This window comes from Haliaeetus leucocephalus, unplaced genomic scaffold (assembly GCF_000737465.1).
Source record: "Haliaeetus leucocephalus isolate CR32 unplaced genomic scaffold, Haliaeetus_leucocephalus-4.0 Scaffold1000, whole genome shotgun sequence".
Lineage (NCBI taxonomy): Eukaryota > Metazoa > Chordata > Aves > Accipitriformes > Accipitridae > Haliaeetus > Haliaeetus leucocephalus.
The window spans coordinates 3,080,723-3,099,110 of record NW_010973436.1 but is presented as its reverse complement, the minus strand read 5'-3'; the positions used below and the strand labels follow the sequence as shown (position 1 = coordinate 3,099,110).

General features: G+C 55.1%; 1 protein-coding gene across 1 annotated transcript in view; it reads right to left on the bottom strand.

The window, feature by feature from the left end:
• Positions 1-2,670: 2,670 nt before the first annotated feature.
• The window catches only part of GRM4 (glutamate receptor, metabotropic 4), a 42,377-nt gene continuing 26,659 nt past the window's right edge, over positions 2,671-18,388 (bottom strand). Inside the window, exons 6-10 of the mRNA XM_010584679.1 lie at positions 14,417-14,617; positions 13,381-13,517; positions 11,870-12,805; positions 5,962-6,208; positions 2,671-2,720 (exon numbers count right to left, since the gene is read on the bottom strand). Coding sequence (XP_010582981.1) covers positions 2,671-2,720; positions 5,962-6,208; positions 11,870-12,805; positions 13,381-13,517; positions 14,417-14,617 — 1,571 coding nt within the window. The remainder of the gene's footprint in view (positions 2,721-5,961; positions 6,209-11,869; positions 12,806-13,380; positions 13,518-14,416; positions 14,618-18,388) is intronic.

Here is an 18,388-nt window from a genome sequence, read left to right as displayed (position 1 = left end):
ACACTCCAGGCCTAGCTGCATTTCTAGGGAAGCAGTTTGAAGGCAGAAATGTTTGAGAACAAGACAGACACAGAGTAACACCTTGAAGAAGTACTTGCATGTGCAGAAAAATAGCTCATTCAGCTACTGAAGCAGAGCAGTTAGATCAGCACAGCTCTCTGCATCCTGCCTGGATAGAAAGCATCAACCCAGGTAGACCACGTTGCTAACACAGGTCTCCCCTTTCCCACACACTGTCCAGCTCCGGTGTCTGCACCATGCCCTGCAGAACTCCCCAGACCATCAGAGGACAGATGAGCCTGGAAGATCTTCTGGGTGGCAGCACGGTCAGTCCCCATCCACAGCCTCTCTGGAGGACTCAGAACATCCCTCCTCACAGATACTGCAAGGGAAGGGTGGGGGATGCTGTAATTAAGGTCCCATCAGCCTTTCCAGTCATTATCAGGCACAATTCGGGGTGGAAAGCTGCTTGTAAAAACAGTAGAGCAGTATCTTAGAGCTAGAAACAGCACCAGAGACATGAGCTCAGGTTTTCTGGGAGCCCTCTGAACCAGGCAGCATTTCACATCTGATCCGACAGTGATGGATGCGGTGGGAACGGAGCAGGTTTTTTTCTCCTGAGAAGCTCTGTTGACAAGCATGATCTTATCAGAGTTTCAAGCTTTTCATTACACTTCTTTTTTCTTTTTTTAACTCCTGCCTTCAAGCCATGCTCTGTCCTCTCCGTGCTGGCAGGGAACAGTCGCATTTCCCTTCTGGCACTGATCAATGGCTGAAGTTCCCTGCAGTGCACGGAGCGGCACCAAGGCCTCCCTTCCCCAGGGCTTACAGCCTGGGCAACTCGCTGGAGCGAGAGCGGAGCTGCAATTAATACACAAATAGGTCTAGAAACATGCAAAACACAGGGGTAACTTCACTCAGGCTCAGAAAAGAGAATATATGGGCACCTCCAGGCCAGGAAGAACACATGCAAAGGGATGGGGAGACATCCCAGCACACTTGTTGCCTCTGCAAGGTCAGGACACTGCCACCAGCTTCAGCGCTTTTGCTGGGCACCTAAAGCAACGACCTGCCCCGAAGCAGGAGGCGGCTCACCTCTCTGGGATGGGCAGCAGCACCTTTCTCTGCCTCCTTTCCCCACCTCCCATCTGCTCTCCAGAAGACAGACAAGCTTGGATCACCCTCTCCTTACCCAGCAGGAAACAAGCACAGCCACCCCCTTTCCAAGGGTCCCTCCAAGAGCACAGGGGCAGAGACACCAGCAACAAACACACCAAACCTCCCCAAAACAGGCAAAGACAAGACTCTTTGACCAGCCACACACCTTACACACCAGGCTGTGCTATCCCAAGGAGAAGGCTGAAGCCAGGAAGGGCAGAGCTGCTCTTGTTAGATAGCAACTCCCTAATTAGCCCAGGTTGGTCCTGATGGGGAGGGTGGAGCTGGCCCTGCCTCTGCAGGGGGGGAAGCCCTGGAAGATCCCTTCCTCTCTGCTCCACCCCTCCAGCCTCAGCCCACACTTGGGGGAAAAACAAATGAGGAGGAATTAGCCCTTTCTGCCCCAGCTCCTGCCCCAACCCCTGAGCGTTGGTGCAGTGCAGACTTCAGCGTATGCCTCAATGATTCGCTGTGCCAGGGTGATGCTGAGCTCTCCTCTCCCTGTCCCATCCCCTTTCACGAGGACCCTGTTTGCAGCAGGATGGCCCGGAGACGAAGGACACCAAGCCCCATGCTGTCCTGGAGCACTTGGCCACCCAAGACCTTCCCCATCAGCCAAAATCAAGTCACCTCCTGGAGCCTGGAACGAACAGTCACCAAGAGACAGCAAACACTGAGTGCAAAACCATGGTCTTTTATTAGAAATCTCCTCGTATAAAAATGATCATGCTCTACACAGTCATCGAATAGTTCATAAACATCCAGGCACTGAACTTTGTTTTTTTTGTGTGTTTTTGATTTTTGACTGGTCAGTACATAAAGCAGACATATTTCAATCCATATGGTCATCACATACATTAATTAACCACCTATAGAAATCAGCACTTTGAACACAGTCTAGGTTTTATTTTATTTTATTTTGTTGTCTGTTTTTTATTTAAATTTTATGTATTTTTATTTATTTTTCCTTTTTGCAACATATAGAATTTGGTAGGATATGGGAGAAAGAGTGAAGAGAGACGGAGGAAGACAGGAACAAAAGAAAATGGAGGATTAAAAGAAAAGAAAGAGAAAACAGAAGGTTCTGCACAACCACAAACAATCTCACAAATTCCAGAAAAGGGAAAATGTTGGGTCTCTTTTTTTTTTTTTGCCAAGATACAGAAAAAAAACCCCAAAGACTTGCCGAAGTCCGTCACCTCTTCCCCACACCATGTCCCCCCTGCTCAACTGTTCCTCTTCCTCCGTGGGGAGGCATGCATTGTCACGGTGGTCAGTTGGTCGGTGGTTTATTTTTATTGTGTCTTTATTATTTTTTTTTGCTGCTGTTGATCACCATCTTCCCCAGGAGCTCTGCCCAGCGACCCCACCAGGAGCGTGTGTGTGTCCCTGCTGCCACCTCCCCGTCCCATCCGACTCCCCCTCCAGTGTCCTGAGCGATGCGACTCAGCTCCCTCCCGCGTCGTGGCATCCACAGCCTCCCTCTACGCCAGGCAGTTGCAATCGCTGGAGCTAAATCGCGTGGTTGCTATAGCTGACGTAGGTCTGTTTGGTAGCCAGTGCTGGAAAGAGAGACAGACCTCACATGTATCATTAATGAAGTCCACCCTCCCTTTCTGGCTCCCCTCCCGTCACCCTGACCTGACCGTCATGCCAGGAGATGCTGGTGGGGACGTGACATGGGGTTTGGTCATGGGTCCGGCCAGCACCGGCACTCAGGATCGTTCCCTGCAAGGGCACTGAGCCGTGGCAGAGGGGCTGAGCCCACGGCAGCCCTTGGGGGCTCTCTAAAGACAGTTCATCCCGAAGAGAGACCCCAGGACATGACATGAGCTACAGGGAATGTGCTCTCAGGCTCCCATTCACTTCCCTCAGCAACCTGTTACAGACAAGCCCGCAGGTGCTCTGCATTCCCAAAAGCTCAGCTTGCCCCAGCCCTGCAAGAGCACGATTTGGGGTCCAAGCTGGGCAGCCTGCACCCCTGCACACCGCTCCATGGCAGCTGGGAGCTGAGCAGCAGGGCACTGCCAGCACCGGCAGCGGGTGGCACAAAGCCAACCATCCTGGCTGCATCCCTCAGCCAAGGATTCCCGTGCCCGTGCTCGGATGCTGGAGGAGCAGGGCACGTACGCCAACCTGCTGTCACCTTCCAGCTTCCCCAGCCCTCGGGACGGGGTTGAACACACGAGGAGAGGAGGCAGCAATGGCTACAAAGCCACCACATGTCCCAGACTGACACCAGGGGAGCCGCAGCAAGGACCAGCGCCAGGAAAATGCCAGATAGCAATAAATCCTCCCGCTCCCTGCAGGGCTGCACCGCTGCCTTTGGGCTCAGAGGCTGCAGCACGCCACTTGCTTTTAGCAGCAGCCACAGCTCAGGGAGAAGTGGAAGCCGCAGCTTGCTACACCCTGGCTTGTCTCAGCGCTTCGGCCGGGCACGATGCTCTGCACAGATCCCACCATGAGGTCCCCAGGTACCATGGGGCTCAGCAGACACACGGACACCCTCCAGCCAACGACAAGTCCTCCCAAGCACTGGGACACAGAGCAAAGCCCCAGACACCACAAGCAGCACAAACGTGTCCTCTGCAGAGACCGGCACCACACAGAGAGGATGCCCAGCAGCTCTCCCTCTGTCTCGGTGCCTCACTGACAAATGAACCTTGCTGCAGATTTCAGACTGGTATTCCCAGATAACAATTAGATAGGCCATAAGAAATTAGAGCTGACAGAGCTATTTGTTAGCTGCAATGTTTTCATAGCCAATCTGCCCATATCAAAGCCCTGTGAATTATTTATTCTGTTGTTTATTTAAGGATACATGACCCGCCAGTGACAGAGTGAAAAACGGCCCCTTGGTCCTGCGCTGACAACCCCACCGTGCCTCCTGCCCCCAGCGTTGATGCCGTGCCCTGCTCCCCACCTTGGCACACCTCGGGACCGTGCCGCCAGCCCCGTTCACACCGAGCTCCCGTATTCCCCATGCAAGACACATCGGAGCTGGAGATGCAGCAGACGGGAGGCTCAGCTCTCCCTGCTCCCAGCACGTACGATCCTCAGAGGCTCCTGCTGTGAGTCCCATGGGAGAGAAGGATGCTCAGCACAGCGAAGAGCATATGGGAATGTTTGGGTTCGGGTCCCGGACAAGGTGCTTGCTGCATCCGGACCTCCAAGCTCTGCTGCAAAAGGGGTACTGGCCCTTTGTGCCAGCAAAGCCCCGGCCAAGAGCCGTGTGTGGCTGAGGGAGACAAGTTCACACATGCACAGCGTCACAGCCTGTGACACTGATGCCATGGGGAGTCCGGCACCAGGTGGCTCCCCAGCCCAGGGCTGGCCTGTTCCCAGTGAGCCCTTACCATGGGGAGCCCACAGATACCCCCAGCCTTGCATGAAGCATCTCTTGCACAGACAAAATGGGGGCAACAGAGGGACCCCTACCCACTGCCACTTTGGGGTAGGACCGCAGACCACACAGATCTGCGACAGCGGCTGACAAAAGCCACCTCTAGCACAGGCGGCGAGGGGGTTCTGACCGTGTAGCTGCCCTTCACAACGCAGGTAGGTAGATGAAAGAGTTGATTATGCAGAGAGACTGCCTGCGGAGAGACATCACCTACAGAGCTACCGCCAGCGAGAGCCATTACACAGAGCGATATGGATATGGAGGTTATACAGAGATGCCAAGGGACATTAAATAGCTGAGGCTGGAAAGAGAGCAAGCGTGGGATTACAAAGACAATCACAGCTTTCCATGGAAATGCTATTTGGTCTCCATCCCACTGACGCTGGAACCCAGAAACTCTGCTGGTACATGAGGAACATTTGTATTTCTGTGAGGTTTTTCTTCAGATTAGCCCAAATGGGACTTCCCTTCTCAAAGGACCCCAGCAGCATTGGCTCCAACCACTTCTTCCTCCTGCAAGGCTCTGGTTTTGGAAACCCAAACGCAGAACAGGCAGGCACCCACCTTCCATGGGTTTCCTGAGCCCCCAGCCTCTCTTCCCAGGGGAGATCGGTGGCTCTGTCCCTGTGTCAGCCTTAGCTCCAGCCTGGCTCCTGGAAACAGCCCGCAGACCGAACATCTTTTCCCATCAGCCACACCAGAGCCTTCCCAGGAGCAGCTCCGGGCACCCAGGGTGGGCTCACATTAGGGTCCTTCTCGAGGTATTCAAGCAGATTTCCACGTGCCCCAGCCGGCATCTCACCCAGCAGCAGCATGACCGTGTCTCCAGCATTATTTCCCCTGCTACCCACCCATCAGCATTTCCCACGGGATAACACAAACAGGCCTATGGAGGGATGGGAGTACCGGGAGCAATCTTGATCAGAGGGAGGCAGGACATGTCCTGTCTCAGCAACGTAGCTGCAGTAATGGAAAATGGCATTTCTTGGGTGGGAATAAATTAACAAAGGGGGAATCTCCCCTGCCCACAGACAGGAGATGGTGCTGTCCCCTCGCCGAGAGCCAGGAATCCCTGCAAGTGCCCCGGCTGGAGTGCAGATAACTGGAGCACACCTCCCTCCTCGGGGTGACTTTGGGCACGGCAGGTAGCAGAGTGGCCCCCAGCCCGTGGGATGCATCCCTTCCCACGCTGCCCTCGCTCTTGGGAGATGGCAGGCCAAGCCATGGGGCAGGAGGGAGCTGAGATGTCCCTTTGCCAAGGAGCAGAGCTGCCAGCACTGCTTGCATCCATGGAGGACAGCATGGCTATGGCCCATCAGCAAGCCAGGGCTTTGGGCTTCCCAGCACCACATCAGTCCCCAGCAGGACCAGCTCCCCATCCCCACAGGGAGCCACTTTACCTTGTGTTTCCAGATTTTCACAGAGCTCCGATTTAGCCTCTCCATTGGGGCGGAAACCTCCCTTCTGAGAGAACTTGTTGGACATGGTGGCTGCTGTCACCACCGCCTTGAGGCTCCGCTTGCGCTTGGGGACGTTCTGCTCCGGGTGGAACAGGATGATGTACACCTTGGGCATGTAGAGCATGCCCAGGGACACCGAGGCACTCAGACTCACCGAGATGGTGAGCGTCGTGGTCTGGATGTACATCTGCAAGACACAAGGGCACGAGCTGAGACCCACCACGGCTCTGTAGGGGCCAGAAAGAGTCAGCTGGGAAAGGAAGAGAGGAAACAGGGGAACATGGAAACACTGGGGTTAAATAAATGAAGGGATGGGGAGCCAGGGTTGGAAATGTTGACAGTATTGGATCTTAAACATCAGACTCAACTTGTTGCATGGGCCAAAGTGCACCCAGAGAGGTCTCTGGCTCACTTTTGCTGGTGTTTCCCTACCTGCAAACATGAGGAGGCTGTGCCGGCGCCCTGACGCGCATTTCAGGGCCCTGACCCGCATTTCGGGGCCCTGGCACAGCCTCCCTGTGCCAAGCCCTCCCAGCACTCATGCATGCTCCGGCAGCAACCTGCCAGCACCCCAACTCAAAAACATCACCAGAGACGGAGCCCTGTGCCCTCTTCACCCTCCCTCTCTCCTCCCTAACACTCGCAGCACACTCCACCAGCTGCAGGGCGAGAGCTCCGATGCTGCGGTGATGGGCACAGCAAGGACACCCACTCCCAGGGACCGGCCCGGGGCACCCCCAGCTGCCTTCAACAGGTAATTCCCATTCCCCAGCCGGCTCCCTGGGCCGTTGTCATGTAAGTCACATATTACACACCGACGTTGCCTTTCTGCAGTCAAAACTAATTTCACGCTCACTGTCCAGGACTAACAGTGACAGATGTTTTGCAAAATGAAAGCCCATTAATCTGACTGTAGAATAATCCATTTTTCTATGGAAAGCATTTGGCAGGCTCCTCACAAGCTGGGGGCACCTGAAGCAGGCGGCAATGGGAGGCAAAAGAGACCCCCTCCCTCCGCCCATCCCCACCTCTCACCCCAGAGCAACACAGGAGGCCGGGCGGGCAAGCTCCTCTGTGAGCATCCCTGCTCTGTCAGCATCCCTGCTCCCGACACAGGGCTCCGTTCTCTCCAGCGTCCTCTCCTCTATCCCAGCATAGCTCACGTACTGGGTCTCTCTGGGCTGAACAGGGAGAGGGCTCTGGGTCTTCAGGTGCCTTTGTGCACACCTTTTTTTCTTTTCCAGATGTGCTCAGATGCCAGGGCTGTTTTGCAGGTTGCTAATGAGGTTTTAGGAAGAGGCTTAAGGCAGTTTAACTTTATCCCATGGCTCAGTCACAGAGTGGTGTCCGGGGTTTCTTCTGTAGTTTTTTCACACGTGGGATTTGGTGCTGTGCAAGGTGGCAGGACCTGGAGGAACCAGGGGGAGCCCAGGAGCCACAGCATCAGCGAGGGCAGGGGGTCCCACCTCCCCAGCTGCACACACTTAACCTGCTGGTTCATTTTCTAGAGTCAATAGAGCAAAAAAGGTGACTGAGGACAGAAGCTGAGCATAGAGGCTCTACAGGGCTCCCTGGGGAGAAGATACACAGAGGCAGCTCCATCCCACGAGTGAGCGGTGGCGGGAGGCAACAGCTCCCAGCCGGGGCTGTCATCCCACCGCAGGACCTTCATGTCCCAGCTGTGACCGTGCAAAGAAAAAAACACATGGGCCCAAAGTGTTCCAACTCAACTCAAAAAAAAAAAAAAAAGCAACAAAGCTTGTTCTGAGTCAACAGAAAAGTTTTGTTTGTCCCCAGAATAAAACCTCTTGCTGTCACATGCGCTGGTTTGTTTGTTCCACCTTCTCTCTATATGCACGCAGAGTCAATCTAGGCAGTTTTTGGAAATAAAAATGTCATTTCATCAAGGAAAGTCAAAACATATCTCTGTGCCAGAATATCTGCGCTTTTTTTTTGCTTTTTTTTTTCCTTTTTTTTCTGCTGAAATTCTCCAGACTTTGCCGCAGGTGTCCTGGACTTGCCAGGCATGAGGGCAGCACTGGGTCGCCAACTCCAGGCACCCCAACCCTTGTCCCAGGGACCCGCACAACTGTGCTTGGCACCAGCGTGACACCCCGTGGGGCACGGCTGAGGCTCAGCAGCCCTTCACCTCCCCAGCTCCCCCGCCTGCCCACCCTCCTGCTCCTCAGCAGATGCCTTTCGGAGGAGCCTCACTTTTTGCAGTACAGCAATTTCCATATTTCGTGCCTCTGCAGCGACTCCCACCCGTGCCTCGGGACTCGGAGGCGTTTCAGCAAAGAGGGAAAGAGCAGCTGAGCTCAAGCTCAGACAAGACGTCTCCACGCACGCTTCTTCCTACAAGCCTGGGTCAGGGCTCCATCCCCCCGTGCTGCCGGGGACTCCACTCCACCAAGACCCTAGGTGGCACCAGCTCCAGGCTCCCCCCATCTCTTAGCCCTCCTCAAACCCCTGCAGCACTTTTGGGGTCTCAGAGGGCCACTGTGGCTACCTTCACCCTAATGATGCATTTGCCAGAAACAGACCCATTTTTTGCAGTCCGCACTAACCTCAACAGCTTTGTACCATGCCGCAGCAAGCCCCTTTTCAGCTCAGAAATATTTTTAGCCTGGAATCTAAACACCGCCATAAAGCACAGCACAGTTAACCTTTTGCCACATCAAAAAATGACCATCTCTCACGATTTTGGTTCCTACTCTCTTAATTGGTTTCCAACCCAGGACCCCACTTTGCCCCTCTGTTAACAACACTTGATCTTTCTCCAGAGCCCTTTGAGGTGTGCGCTGCAGTTATCAAAGAAGTTACAGCTCCTGGCTCGGCAACGTTCACTGCTTCATGGATAGGATCAAAGAACACAGCCTGTCTCTGACTCAGGACGATGATGCTGCGTCGAGGGACCACAGCAACCCTAAATGACCCAGCGCAAGTCCCCAAGCCCAGCGCCGTGCTCAGCCTTTACCCCAGGGCTGGATCAGCCTGTCCTGCCCCAGGGGAGCAGCCCAGGCTCAAGGCACAGCCCTGCAGAGCTTATGTTTGTCCCAAAGCAAATCTCTCCCATTAATTGGCAACCCTCTGACTCTAAATCCAGGCCTGAGCCAGCTGCAAGAGATTTTGTACCACCGTGGGTGCTGGGGAAGGGAAAACCCACTCAAGCCTTATCCAGCACTGCTAAACAAACCACTGGACAGTCCTTCTCCTTCCTTCCTCTCTCCATCTTTTCCCTCGCTGAAAGCAAATGTGATAAACAGAGAACCAGACAATGACACCGCTGTTCAGCTGCCGCCTTATCAGCGCAGGAAATTGTCTCTTTCTTTAGATCCTCTGTTATTGCTATTTCTGTAATCCGCTGGGATCGGCAGGGATAAGAGGTTCTTTTGAGAAAAGGCTTCGGGGACTTGTTATGATAATATGCCACCTCCATGCAAAGTTGTAGGCACGAGGTAAAGCAAAATAAAATAAAAATGGAGATTTTTATCCAACTCCTCCAGACCATGAGGCAGCCTTGGGCACAGGCTCAGATGGGGTCGGGGCAGAGGTGCCAGCCAGCGTTTGGAGGTGTGGGTCTGCCCCATGGCGTCCTCAGGACTCGAGCAAAACTCCAGCTGTGCTCTATGGGGAGAGCAACAGCCCAGCCAATGCTCCTGGCTTTTCTTTTCCCAGGTGTGCTGACCCTCCGCAGAGCCCAACGGGGCCTTAATCCCAGCAGCAACAGGGCAAAAGTGAGGGGATCCCTCCCCACGGTGGCCTGGGGATGCCCAGCTGAGCATCCCAGGCAGCACCAGCACCACCGTGGGGTGATGCCAATGCCAATACCACCCAGTTTTCATCCCAAGGATGTGATCTTCTGTGCAGGCTGTGTAATGACACCTTTTTGATCTTTTTCTCCCCGAGACTACAAACCAGCAGCTAAAAGCATCGAGGCAGTACTGAGCACCCAGTTCCTCTGGCTGCCCCTTTAAGCGCATCTGTCGCCCTTCAGCCACAGCCTGGAGACGCTCAGAGCTCACATCCCGCAGCGGCACGGCCGAGCGCCAAGCTGAAACACCACAAACCCCTCCTGGGATTGCTCAGCGGACGCCGTGGCAGTGGCAGACTTTGAGAAAGAGAGCTGCGTCCAAGGGGAGTTGGGAACATCACTTTTTCCGCCTCTAATCAGCTTGTTAGCAGCCTAATAACAGAGAAGCCCTGCACATTACAAGCCCCCGAAGTGAGGCACAGCCTATTGTCGAATTGCTGCTTGACAGCCAGCTTTCGGCAGCCCTAAATTATCCCATGACAAGCTGCAGTGAAGAGGTGAGCAACCTTGCGCATAATCTACAATCATTATCATTTCCATCTTTATTACCCACAGTATGCCGAGCACATTAAGGAGGCTTTAAGGGAGCTTTTGTTTTGCAATAATTTCTTAAAAAACCTGCTTTCTTGTTAGTATCTCCCCTGCCATCTCATCAAAATGGAAATGCTGGAAAAGGCTCCATTTATTTCCTTTAATTCTCCTTCACACTTCCAGCCAGCACGGGCTAGCTTGGTAGAGACTTTTTGGTTGAGCCAAGGTGAAAGGTGCCTGTGCAGACTCGGCCTCCGTGAGCTCCGGGGTTTGATGCTCTGTGCAGAGACAGCTCTCCAGGACACGTCTGAAACTGGTGTCCACAGCAAAAGATGTCTCAGCAAACCACCCCTGGCCCTTTTGCAATAGGTGTTTCCAAAAGCCGTGGCATCAGCAGCTCAGCATTGTGGTGGGGACACTCCGGGGAAATTATCCCAGTCATGAAGGCTCCAGAGAAGGAATCTGGGTGGTGGGTCACCCAGGGGATTTCCAGGGAATAGGAACACTAAGATTTATTTGTCACAGGCAGCGCCAGGCTGGCAGGCGTGAACTGTTTGCATTTAACATAAATGCGATTCTTGTTTTGGCTGGCAGGCAAAGGGGATTTGGGTCTCATTCATGAGATTTTTTTCTTCTTTGTTCTCACTCCCTCTCACTGGAGCACAGAGCTTCATCCGGGCTGGCCTCGGTCCTGTGGGTACCTGCACCGGGACCACCCTCCAGGAGCCGAGGACGGGGAGGCGGACAGACAGACAGGTTGTTTCACAGCACAAATCCATCTCTGGGATTATCTGGCCTGGCCTCATCTACACTGTGTGCAAAGTCACATTCAGAGTCGCAAGGGATGCTCACTCCACAAACTCCTCAGCGAGACGGAGCGGTTCTGCTCCCCCTGCAGCTCTGTGCCACCCTGCCCGCCGCAGCCCAGCCGAGCAATTTGTCGTTGGTGCCGTGTTGCCAAACACACAGGTGTTAATTAAAATCACAGTGAAACGGTAATCGAGTGAGAAGCTGCAAGCTGCCACGAGCCCTGGCAAGGGAGGGGATGCACTGAGGGCTTGCTCTGTTCCCTCTCCTTTGCCCTTGCCCTCTGCTGCTTCCAGCTCTTGGGGATTTCAAAGGGCAGCTCCATCTCTTCAGCCTCCATCACTGACTCAGCACCAGGAAAAGGTGCTGTGTGGGCAGCAGGGACCTGGATCTGCCCTGGGGACTCATCCTCCTGCAGCCCACACAGCCTGTGCTGCCCACTGCTACCCAGTCCAGAGAGGGGCAGCAGGGCCAACAGGGCACAGAAAACCAGAGGGAAAGGGAGAAAATGAAACAGGAAAGTCTCTGCTTCCCAGTAGCACAAGAGGTTTGCAAACCAACTCTTCCCACCACAATTCCCAAGCTGGCAGAACTGCAGAGAAGCACCCCTCCTTGCTTAGGACATCTCAGCTTCTCTCAGCCCCCTTCCTTGCAGCCCACAGGACCATCAGCCAGACCTCTCCCCTCCTCCCTTACCTTTTCCGCCGACTGTGACGTCCCAAAAAATATAGGGATGAAGGCTAACCACACAATGCAAGTAGTGTACATGGTGAACCCGATGGGTTTAGCTTCGTTAAAGGTCTCCGGGACCCCGCGGGTCTTAATAGCATACACAGTGCAGGTGACCATGAGAAGCATGCTGTACCCAAGCAAACAGATGAGGGAGAGGTCCGAAATGTCACATTTGAGGATGCCCCGGGCAAAGTGGGGGTTTGTAGTCCGCTGGTCCTCGTAGTCAATGACAGAGTGGGACGGGTCCACGATGAACCAGATGCAGACGCCCACGAGCTGCAGCGAGATGAGGCTGAAGGTGATGACCAGCTGGGAAGCGGGGCTGATGAACCGGGGGGCACTCACCGACTTCTTGCCCTGCTCGAAGATGCGGTAGATGCGGTTGGTCTTGGTGAGCAGGGCGGCGTAGCTGATGCTCATGCCAAGCCCGAGGAAGATGCGTCGCAAGGAACACGTGCTCAAGTCGGGCTCGGCGATCATGAGGAAGGTGGTGGCGTAGCAGAGGAAGATGCCCGTCAGCAGGACATAGCTCAGCTCCCGCCCTGACGCCTTGACGATGGGCGTATCGTTGTAGCGCACGAAGGTGACCACCACAAAGAGGGTGGCGATGATGCCCACGATGGCGATGAAGACGGGCACCACGGCCCAGGGCGAGCTCCACTCCAGCTTGATGATGGGGATGGGGGTGCAGCTGGTGTGGTTCTCGTTGGGCCGCTCATTGAAGTGGCACCGCTTGCAGTGGAACTCGTCCAGCTGGTACTGGTAGCCATCGCAGCGCTCGCAGTGCCAGCAGCAGGGAATGCCCTTCACCAACTTCTTCCTCTCGCCCGGCTTGCAGGGCAGGCTGCAGATGGAGCTGGGGAGCTGGCTCCCACCCCCTGGCCACAGCATGCTCTCCACCTGTGGGGCGAGATGGCACCGGCCCCACTGACGCTCGAGTTGGGCATCTGTCAAGCATCCCTGGGGCACGGGGTGATGCCCTGCTGCTGCTCACAGCGGTGTTGCCCAGATCTGGTCCCTCGCCCCATCAGTACATCCCATGAAGGACCCCAGCCCAACCCAGCACGGGGACAGGGATGCGGTGAAGCTCTCCATTGGCTTTTCGGGAAGATTCAACACCAGAAACCCCAAACAAAGTCCGTCCCTCCCTGGAAAAACCCCCTCTGCTCTGTTCTGGCTTCTTCCCTTACAAGAGCTGCAAAGTTGGATGCCCAGAGCCTGTGGGACACGGTCACACACATGGATGGTGGGTCACCATGGCTGAACCATGTACAAGTGTGTACTTGGGGGACACCCTCCCCTCTGACCGCCCCCAAGTTTAGCTGCCTAACTTTGCACCCACGGGCTCCCTGGCTCCCAGCCCGGTTTGCTACACCCTGCGTGGCCTCGATGGGTGCAGGAGAAATCTGCAGGACCTTCCCCTTGGCACGGACTGTGCACAGCCACGCCACAGGCATGCCAGCCCCCAGCCTTACTTTTAGGTGGAGGTGGTCAGTCCATTGCCCGATGACTTTGTACTCAGGAGTGGAGTTCCTGATCTGGTATTGGTAGATGTCATAACGCCCCGGCGCATCTCCGTTCTCGTTGAACGTCACAGGAGTCCCAGCAATGCCTGCAAGAGAGGGAGGGCTCAGCACCCACAGCACCCAGCAGCACAGGGTGCCCTGGGTGATGGTGTCAAAGGGGGCTCTGGTTTGATCCTTCCCCCTTGGCGTGGGGTTTCTCACTGCTGGAAGTGCCACAAGCTGCCAGGATGATGCTAGCATGGGCACAGGATGGAGGAAACAAATGGGGAAAAGAAAACCAACCCCAAACCTAAGGTGGTGCACGGACCTTGTGGTATTGACCCACTGATCCCCCCAGGAGCCAGAGCTCACTGAGTGATGCCAGGCACCAAGCACTGTTACACCAGCTGGTTTACTGCTTCTTTTAAGAAAGGGGGAAAAAGCAGCTTTAACATTAAATCAGGTGAACTGTGCAGATAAATACTAATGAAAGGAAGGAAGAGAAAAATCAAGCAAGAGGGAAAAATAAATAAAAGAGACACTGCAGAGGAGATCACAGAGTGGAGATAAATAGAAGTAATAAGGAGGACAAGACAGAAAATGTTTATTAAGGAGATAGAGCAGAGGAAAAGATGCATTTCCAGAGAAGCTCTGAAGACAGACAAGGACGCGGCAGTGTGATTCAGTGGGACCTCTGCCAGCCACGATGTGAGGAGGCGGCAGGGGGGAGTGGGCAAGAGGAGAGGCCAGGCAGGCAGGATGGCAGGGTGAGGGCAGGATTGCTGCCAGGTTCCTCTCCAAAGGCTCCCAGGAGATGTGGAAGCTCAGACCTCCTCATCTGCTGCAAAAGCACCCCATCTTTGCCGCCAGCATTTGCAGTGCAGTGGGTGCCAAATGGTAACACGAATAAATTGTGGGTGCTGCTGTGTGACCCATAATGGGGGACAAACCGAGACACCCAGCCCCACGGGGCCGTTCCTCCCCACCGCCCCGGGGACGGACAGACCTGAGAAGTTGACGTTGCGGATGTACTTGAGCAGCTCCACGCCGTCCACCGGGTCCATCCTGGGGCACAGCCCTACCTTGCCAGGGCACAGGTTCTTGTGCATGTTGTGCAGAGCGTGGCCCATGGCATAGACGGCATCGATGACAAACTGAACCTTGCCCTCCTGCTCGTACGAGGAGTCCTGGCCGATCCGCTCTCGGTCTGCAGATACATGTAAAGCAGGGCTGCCATCTCCCTGCCATCCCAGCCATTCCCCACAGGGACGTTTCTGCTGCAGCCAAACCCTTGCAAACAAGCTTACTCTGGACTGAACAGCTGGAAACTCCAACCCCATTCCCAAAACCACAAACCCATCAGCCAGCCGGGGCACCTCTTTCCCAGCAGAAAGCTTATGCTACCGAGGCATGCCCCAGGAAGGAGCAGCAGGGCAGAAATGCATCTCAAACAAAAAAAAACCAAAACAAACAAAACCCCCCCAAACGAAAACCCACATTGCAGCTGTATGTCGCAGTGCCAGCCCAAGGCATCGGCTGTGTCTGCACTGCCAGGGCTTAGGGCTTGAGCCTCTCTGCCAGCTGAGAATCCTCCCATCACCTGTGTGTCCCTTGTCTGGAGGGGTCAGGAGGGACAGCCAGGGGGGACGCTGTGGGTCCCAGCCCCTCTGAGCAGCACACCGGGAAGGTTTGGGGTACATGAGCTGGCCTCTGCAGCCAAGAAACGCATTCACTGGGGAAATACCCAACCAACCTGTAATGTAGTTCTGAAAACGTGGGTGCTGGCACCCAGCTGCACTGCCAAAAGCCCTTGGGATGTCACGTCCCAGAGCCATGGGACATCCCCATACTCCCACGTCCCCCAGTGGGATGCAGGTTGGGTTGTGCTTGATGTCCCATCCCCACCCTGCGGGCTGACCTCCTTCATCTTGCCAGGAGATCCAACTGGCTCAGTCTCTATCATTTCATTTCCAAAGCCTCCTGTCACCCTGCTCCCATCGTCACCCCCTGCCACCCTCCCACCCCGCTGACCCCGCAGCCCTTTGCAGCCTCCCTGGCCATCCCAGCTTGCAGGATCCTGCAAAGATCTGGTAATTACCGGTGAAAGCTGCCTGCCTCTTCTGTCATAACTGCCCTTAATGGGACTAGAAACATGTTAATCATTTAGCAAAAGACGCCGATTAATGTAGCATGCTGTTAATTACAGCTAAGAAAGCATCTCCCATGGGGTGACGCCACGTCAGAGAGCCACGGCCTCTGCACCTCCATCATTACCTCTGCGGAATGGCCGGGCACCCTGCCAGGCCACAGCTCCTTCAGCAACAGCAAAAGGGAAGGCAGGTTCCTCAGGGAGCTGAAGGCACAGCCTCCATCCTCCAGAGAGGCAGAGGCATCCTAGAAAGCCATCCGAGGGTGTCCAAAATTAATTCGGGCTCCACCGTGCACGGATGCTCCCTGATGCAAGGTGGGGATTTACGGTGACTGCAGGGGACCAGGGCACAGAGCCTTTGCAGATGGGGACAGAAAAGGCACAGGCAAGCAGCGGTTGCTGATCCCCTTCTTCCCCGCTGCAGGAAGGTGGGACAAAGCCAGCGCTGGATGCGGAGCAAATGTCCACCGAGCGGGGACGGCCCCGAGAGCCACGCACCCGGCGGTCCCTGCACCGGGACAGAGAGTGAAACGTGCCACTGACAAGACGCTAAACCAAATTGATAGCGAACTGACCAAAAAGAAAAGATGATATCAAGGAGGTGAATTTATAGCCCATCCTTCAAAGTTATAAAAATGCTTTTGGACTGTGTGGAGATTACTCATGCGAAACCCGTCATGTTATCCTTTCTTCCACATTATTGACAAGAGCTATTAATCTTCTCCCTCAACTTCGGGCCTTTCCCCACACTCATCTCTCAAGGCGCAGACAAGCCACTCTATCTTGTCAAGATAATTACCTATTAAAAAAAGGGTGTAATAGACTGTCCAGGGGACCTGAGCCTGTGGGCATGTCCCAGCCCCACTGCCAGCCCTGGCACCGTCCTGCTGCCCCGCAGAGGCTGTTGCGCCCAGGGGATACGCAGGACCCAGGACTTATCCCTTCCCACCTCCTCGGCATCCTAGCAGGTACCTCAAATCCCACACAGGTCCCAGCAAGTAAAATACAACCCGCTGTCATAACACAAGCTGTGGAGGCTAGATTTTCCTCCCAAACGTCCCTCTGGCTTGCAGCGCCCGGCGTCAGCCCAGCGCAGTGGGAGAAGCCGGCTCCGGTGCCAAAGCTGAGCCGTTGCAGATAAGCAGACGTCCCCAGGGCTGTCGGTCGGGCACCTTGCCCCAGGCCCCAGCTGCTTTTTGCAGATGGGAATTAGGCTGGTGCACAGAGGGGGCAACGTGGAGCAGAAAGCTGAGGCTCATTCCTGACATGGAGACAATAAATCTCCACCAAACTCGCAGTAGATTAGGGCCGCGAAAGGGATGTGACCCTGCTGATTATAATAGCAGGGTCGTGCATCGTTCTACAGGGCTGATAATTAATTTTCAAGTGCGTGATGAGCCTCCGCGGGCACCCCTCAGAGGACGGACGCAGCTATCTTCTCAAGCGGTGGATGAGACAGGATTAGCATCAATTCCCATCACATTGCCAGCGCTGGCTTTCAGTGGGAGTTAATCAAAATCGCTCACGGTGCTGCTCCAGAGAGCCGGGGGATAGTGTCGCCTCTGAATCTCTGAATCTCATGGGTGCTGGCAGCAGCACCCACCACCCATCGTCGCGTTTTCGGGCTGGATGAGCCCATCCAGAGAGCAGGGACTGTTCCCCCCGTAAGGGATGCTCGCTGCAAACATCTTTCTGCAACAAGGTCTTAAGCTGCCCTCGCAGCGAGGCTGGCAGGGCCCGTTTGGACAGCCAGTGGAACTGAAGGAAAGCCGAGCAGAGGCATTGCTGGGATGCCCCTGCCCGCTCAGACCCGGCCTCGGTCAACAGGAGCCTTTTATCATCTTAACTACCAGGCGAGCAGTGCAAATCCGCCCCCGTTGGCCTGGCTGGGGCATGCTGTGCTGGAAAACAGCCAGTGCCAGAAAAAAACAACCCCATATTAAGAAGAGACCGGAGAAAAGCAAAACAGAAAGGGAAAAGAATATGAAGAATCACAAATAAAGAAGGAAAATCAAATAAAACCTCCTCTCCCCCCCCCCCACATTGCTGCTCTGCATCTATCTGCAGCCTGGTCGGGTGAAGGTGAGAGCGCAGAGAAATCCCCAGCCCTGCTTCAAAGCACAGTTACCATCCAGCCCTGCTAAATGAAGGCCATTAATTAGCTCTCCTGGAAAAAGTGTAGCCCGTAGGGCCTGGGAGCTTCCTGCAGTCCCCGTGCAGGTGGCAGAGGGGAGATGGACCCCCAAGCCATGCCCCGTCCTGCCCTTGCCACCCCATCGGCCCGGCAAACCCGGCGCTGCCGTCGGCTCCTCTGTCTCCACTCGCAGCACCCCAGGACCTCCCCGTCTGCATCCACACGTGTGTGAATTATTAACGAAGCGGCGGCTGGCAGGATCTTTTCCAGCCCGGCCGGCTGGGTGCACGCAGGGCTGGCTTCCCTGCGGCAGCCTGCCCAACTCAGGAGGGTCGGGGACACAGCCCAGCGGAGAGAGCTTGGAGGTGAGGAAGGATGCTAAGGAGATCCTACGGCAAAAGCATCTGGGAGACAGGTCCTGGCCTGATCCTGGTCCCAGCAGGACAGCCTAGGGATGGAGTGCACAGGTCCTGATGGATGCTAGGGCTAGTGTCGGGGATAACATGAGCTGCTGCCAGCAGGAATTGCCCCAAAACCTGGTGCCCACCCCAGCCGTTGCCCCTCACCTTCCTCCCAGTTCTCCCATACCTGAAGGAGAGCCATGACCTGTCCTATTCAGTGGTGAGACCCTTCGGTTTGGGTTTTGGGATGCAAAAGCAAGCAAAGCCAGCATTTCTCTGTGCATGTTGGGCTCT